The sequence below is a fragment of the Myotis davidii genome, unplaced genomic scaffold (genome assembly GCF_000327345.1).
Source record: "Myotis davidii unplaced genomic scaffold, ASM32734v1 scaffold399, whole genome shotgun sequence".
In the NCBI taxonomy this organism is placed as follows: domain Eukaryota; kingdom Metazoa; phylum Chordata; class Mammalia; order Chiroptera; family Vespertilionidae; genus Myotis; species Myotis davidii.
The window spans coordinates 5,398,855-5,399,128 of record NW_006292094.1 but is presented as its reverse complement, the minus strand read 5'-3'; the positions used below and the strand labels follow the sequence as shown (position 1 = coordinate 5,399,128).

Genomic DNA, 274 nt, shown 5'->3' with positions numbered 1-274 from the left:
GCTGCTGCGGAAGGAGGAGCCCGGGCCCGAGGCCCTGGACGCCCTGCGCAGGCTCTTCCTCATCGTCTCGGCCACCAAGTACGACAGGAAGTGAGTGGTCACCTGGGGGTGCCCGCCGGGGGCGCAGACCTTGGCACTTGAGTCTGTGTCCTTATACCAGCGCTCAAGGGCCTCACATATAAAGTCCTCTCCACCGGGCCCCTTGGGGCTGGGGGAAGGGGGGGCCCGGGAGCTGTGCTCTGGCTGCGGCGTGACCCACCGCCCGTGTCCGGCC

General features: G+C 69.0%; 1 protein-coding gene across 1 annotated transcript in view; it reads left to right on the top strand.

Moving 5' to 3' along the window:
- Position 1: 1 nt before the first annotated feature.
- The window catches only part of AP5Z1 (adaptor related protein complex 5 zeta 1 subunit), a gene marked incomplete at its 5' end in the record, with an annotated part of 8,126 nt that continues 7,853 nt past the window's right edge, over positions 2–274 (top strand). The window contains 1 exon segment of the mRNA XM_015565151.1: positions 2–138. Coding sequence (XP_015420637.1) covers positions 2–138 — 137 coding nt within the window.